At 42.9% G+C, this 5,231-nt stretch overlaps 1 protein-coding gene across 1 annotated transcript; it reads left to right on the top strand.

Moving 5' to 3' along the window:
* The first annotated feature begins 552 nt into the window (after positions 1-552).
* Positions 553-1,801, top strand: LOC123732599 (E3 ubiquitin/ISG15 ligase TRIM25-like). The gene is made up of 2 exons (XM_045711873.1): positions 553-1,176; positions 1,610-1,801. Exons 1-2 carry the CDS (start codon positions 580-582, stop codon positions 1,799-1,801), a joined length of 789 nt encoding a protein of 262 aa, XP_045567829.1. The 5' UTR covers positions 553-579.
* Positions 1,802-5,231: the final 3,430 nt, after the last annotated feature.

The raw sequence follows: 5,231 nt of genomic DNA, 5'->3' as shown, positions 1-5,231 counted from the left end.
TTGTGTATTTAACCCTCTGTTCCCCCCATGTCCTTGTGTGGAATTGTTTGTTTGTAAGTGCTTGTACTCTGTTACTGGTGCGCATCGGGTTTTGTACCCATGTAGGTTCGTTTTGTATTAAACTGCTCCGGCTATTACCTATCTCTGCTCTCCTGCGTCTGACTTCACTGCCACCAGGTCCGCATTCCTTACATATACCACACCTCCTCAGGCCTTATTGCTTATTAGAACACATAAGTGTATTATAAGGCATTATAAAGGTCATTAAAATAATTCTAATATGTACTTCATAGAAACGGTTACCCTTTATATTCTAATAACTCACATTTTAAGATTCATTATTTCATTTATTCCATGTTAAGGGCTCTAACCAAGGAACAAGACTATTTGTCTCCCTCGTGCTGTTGCATGCAGTTCCTCTCTCTCTTCCTCCCTCCCTCTAACCCCTCCCTCCCTCTAACCCCACCCCTCTGGCAGAACCAGGAAATCCCTCCCCCTCCCACAAACTCTCTTCTGAGGAAACGAAACTGATCTGAGTCTCTGTCTCGTCAGTCTGTGTGAGAGTGAACAACCGTCCCAATGGCTCAACAGGGAGTTCTGCTGGACCAGGACCAGTTCTGTTGTTCTGTCTGTCTGGATCTACTGAAGGAACCAGTCACCATCCCCTGTGGACACAGTTACTGTAGGAGCTGTATTGAGGGCTGCTGGGATCAGGATGTTCTGAAAGGGGTCTATAGCTGTCCACAGTGCAGACAGACCTTCACTCCAAGGCCTATTCTGACAAAAAGTAACCTATTGGCTGAGGTGGTGGAGAAACTGAAGAAGACAGGACTCCAGGCTGCTCCCCCTCCTGCTCTGTGCTATGCTGGACCTGGAGATGTGGCGTGTGATGTCTGCACTGGGACCAGAAAGCAGAAAGCCCTCATGTCCTGTCTGGTGTGTCTGGCCTCTTACTGTGAGACTCACCTCCAACCTCACTACGAATCTCCAGCTTTCAAGAAGCACAAGCTGGTCAAAGCCACCGCACAACTACAGGAGAAGATCTGCTCTCATCATGACAAACTGCTGGAGGTTTACTGTCGTACCGATCAGCAGTGTATCTGTTATCTGTGTACAATGGATGAACATAAAGGCCATGATACAGTGTCAGCTGCAGCAGAGAGGACTGAGAAACAGGTAAGACCAGAACAACTTGTTGGTGACTGTCTGATAAACAAAGAATTAAAGATACAGTAGGAACTAAGGCTGTTTGAATATGAGATCATTCAAATGAAATGAATCCTCAGCAGAACAAATATGAACACAAACCTTGAGTATATAGATATGTCAACCCAGATTCTCCAGATGTATCACCATTTTATAATGTCAAACACTATTATCATTCTGAATGCCCTTTTATGAGTCCAAAGTTCAGTCTCAACCTGTTGATACATGTAGTCCTACCATAAAAACTATAGTCATTCACATAGCAACAAATAAATATCATTTAGTAAATGGACCATCCATTTTTTTAGATCTTCCTCTCTATGGGCCCTATGTCACATTACTATACTATTGATCTACTGGACTAATAAAGCTTGATAGCTCATTGAAGAGTGATTCTCCACAGAGGCAGCTGGGGATGAGTCAGCAGAAGGTCCAGCAGAGATTCCAGGAGAGAGAGAAGGAGCTGAAGGAGCTCCAACAGGCTGTGGAGTCTTTCAAGGTGAGTATTGTTGACCAGAGGAGACACACCATTTCACCTGTCTCCTCCAGTCAGAGAGAGAGAGAGAGTAGAGGGGCCCCTATCCAATCCCACTGACCCCACTGTTGGGAACAGGTTGTCACTGCTGAGGCAGTGAAGAAAGTAGAGGAGGATGGGTCAAGGCTGAGGGATCCTGAGAGGATCCCTGTGAGTAGTAGATCTGTGACAGCACAGAGGGACAGGCCAACGAGTGATACATGCTTCAGTAAGGTTGGCTTCTTAGTGTTCATAGCAAATGGTTATCAACTGTACCGCAGAAATGGAATGTAAATCACAGAACAAAAATTGGCTTCTTAGTGTATTTGGTCATACTAGATTTGACTTCAGAAGAGTTCCAGGGTGTGTTGAGTGGTGGTGTCCCGTCCTCCCAGGCCGTTGGCCTGGTGCAGGAGCAGATAGGGTCAAAGTAGTGGAATGGGGTAGTGGGTTTTAATGAGTGTAGGGTTAGTTGGCCTGGTGCAGGAGCAGATAGGGTCAAAGTAGTGGAATGGGGTAGTGGGTTTTAATGAGTGTAGGGTTAGTTGGCCTGGTGCAGGAGCAGATAGGGTCAAAGTAGTGGAATGGGGTAGTGGGTTTTAATGAGTGTAGGGTTAGTTGGCCTGGTGCAGGAGCAGATAGGGTCAAAGTAGTGGAATGGGGTAGTGGGTTTTAATGAGTGTAGGGTTAGTTGGCCTGGTGCAGGAGCAGATAGGGTCAAAGTAGTGGAATGGGGTAGTGGGTTTTAATGAGTGTAGGGTTAGTTGGCCTGGTGCAGGAGCAGATAGGGTCAAAGTAGTGGAATGGGGTAGTGGGTTTTAATGAGTGTAGGGTTAGTTGGAAGGGTGTTTTTTAGTATTATCATAATTTCCCCTTTTCCCATTTTGTAAATTTAAGGTTAAACAGTTAGCTAAAATAACTTTAAAACAAGATATAATATATATTAATGTTCCACTGGGTAGAGGTGAGGACAAATGTGAGATCAGAGACATTTTGATAGATGTGTGGCAGAAGAGATGGGACTCTGAGCACAAGGGACGGCTTTTATATGCCCTCCAAAGAAAGGTCGGTGGACCAAGGTTCAAAGGTCAGATTAGGAAGGAAGAGGTGGTGTTTCCTCGATTGTGTTTAGGACATTGTACATTGAACTGGTCCTTCCATCTGGTTGGCAGCATGTGAATGGTTTGTGTCTGGAGGGTATTGTCAATGAAACGGTGCAGCATGTGTTGTTATATTGTTGTAAGGATGTTGAAGAGAGGGAAAGATTGAAGTGTAGGGTCATTGAGGTTGGATGGGGGGTTGGATGGGGAGGGTCTATTAGAAGTTAGTAGGGATCTTTTTTATTTTCTCAGAAGTACTGAGTTAGGTAGGAGGATTTAGAAATGGTGTAAACCGTGATTGAACACACTCCAGCACAGTAGGAGGCGCCACGCTCCTTTAACGTTGGTTTTAGGACCTCCATTATACCATAGAAGAAGAAGAAGTTGGTAACGTGAGGTTTTGTCGTTCGTGAAGAGTGCAGCTATTCTTTTGCCTATTTTCCAAATGTATTTTGTCATGGTGGGAGGGTTTGTTTATTGGTTTCCGCTGTTTATCGGTTAGAGTTGAGGAGGGAGTAGGGTAGTTTGATGTCCTCAACCGAGTGGAGAAGAAACGCTGTCTCTTCAGGTGCGTTGTGGAGAATGGTGTGGAGGAATTATTGATCCTGGTCGGTGAAAAGGTGGGAGAGGAACATATACACTCTGTATCCAGAATGAACAAGGCGGTGGTTGTGGTAATGTAAAAGGTGAGTCTTGTTACCCGGCTAGTTACCAGTATGATTTATGTGAGGGGTTGTGTTGGTGCTGATTTCGACAAGAGTAGTGGTGTCTAATCTGCCTCCGTTTATTACCACCGAACAGATCCGTAAAGAGTTGGTTCGTTTTGCTAAATGTGGAAGTGTTTTTCTGAACGAAATTCAAGGTTAAACAGGGGAGGGGTGGTACACAGGGTTTGTTAGCACAGAGGAGCCCAGTGATATAATATTATATATATATATAATATTACTATATGTCCCAGCTGTTTGCTGTGGTTTTGAAGTAATTCTCTTCCAGCCCGCGTTAACCTTGTAGGTTTACCTCAGGTAACTTATTATTAACTATCCTTGTAGGTTTACCTCAGGTAACTTATTATTAACTAACCTTGTAGGTTTACCTCAGGTAACTTATTATTAACTAGGTTACAGCTACTAATAATGGTAACTGGTAATTTGATATGTGTTGAAATCTGTTGGTTCGTAGACATCAAATAGAGAGAATGCTGCGCAGGTTCACTGAGTTGTAAACCTAATGGATAGGTGGAGATCATTGATTTGTAGCTCTGACTCAGTTGCTACCTCAGATTATGAGCCTATCAAGTGTGGTGAATGAGGTATGTAGTTCCCACAGAAGACCACAGGGAGGAGCAAGAGAGATATAAACCCATACAGTTTATCTCTTTAAATACCCTGAACCTAACAATCAATCTAATGTATTTATAAAGACCTTTTTACATCAGCAGATGTCACAAAGTGCTGTACAGAAACTCTAACCCTACGTATAACCTGTTTTATCCTGAACCCTAATTCTAGGGTAGGGTAGCCTAGAACCCCTTTAGAAACTATTATAGTAATAATATTATGTTAGTAAATACCATTATAGTACTAAATAGGTTCTATTGTTATTTTTAAATAAAACCTATGTATAGTACTTAGCATTTAACTGTTTTTTTGTTATTTTATTATATTTATTATTTAGAGGAGTCTGTCTAAATAATGAAAAGTTAAGTTATTGCCAGACTTTTTAATGAAACCTTTATTTAACTAGGCAGGTCAGTTAAACCTGTTAGGGCTAGGGGGCAGCATTGACACGGCTGGATAAAAAACATACCCGATTTAATCTGGTTACCACTCCTACTCAGTAACTAGAATATGCATATACTTATTACATATGGATAGAAAACACCCTAAATTTTCTAAAACTGTTTGAATGGTGTCTGTGAGTATAACAGAACTCAAATGGCAGGTCAAAACCTGAGAGATTCCTTTACAGGAAGTGGCCTGTCTGACCATTTCTGGAACTTCTTTGCCATCTCTATCATTTACTAAGGATCTCTGCTCTAACGTGACACTTCCCACGTCTTCCATAGGCTCTCATAGCCCGGGAAAAAGAGAATGTCGTCATTCCAGCCCCAGGCTGAAACACATTATCGCCTTTCTCAAGTGGCCCATCAAGAGACACTAGCTTATGCGCGTGACCCCGACCGCCCCGCCTTTGGGATTTTTTCCTCTGTTTGCCGAAAAGGAGATTCCCTGTCGGAATATTATCGCTTTTCTACGAGAAAAATGACGTAAAAATTGATTTTAAACAGCGGTTGACATGCTTCGACGTACGGCAATGGAATACTTTGAATTTTATTGTCAGGAATTGCGCCAAGCGCGCGACACTTCTTTACTATTTCGGATAGTGTCTGGAACGCATCGAACAAAACGCCG

This window comes from Salmo salar, unplaced genomic scaffold, assembly GCF_905237065.1.
Source record: "Salmo salar unplaced genomic scaffold, Ssal_v3.1, whole genome shotgun sequence".
Lineage (NCBI taxonomy): Eukaryota > Metazoa > Chordata > Actinopteri > Salmoniformes > Salmonidae > Salmo > Salmo salar.
This window is presented reverse-complemented; position numbering and strand designations above follow the sequence as displayed.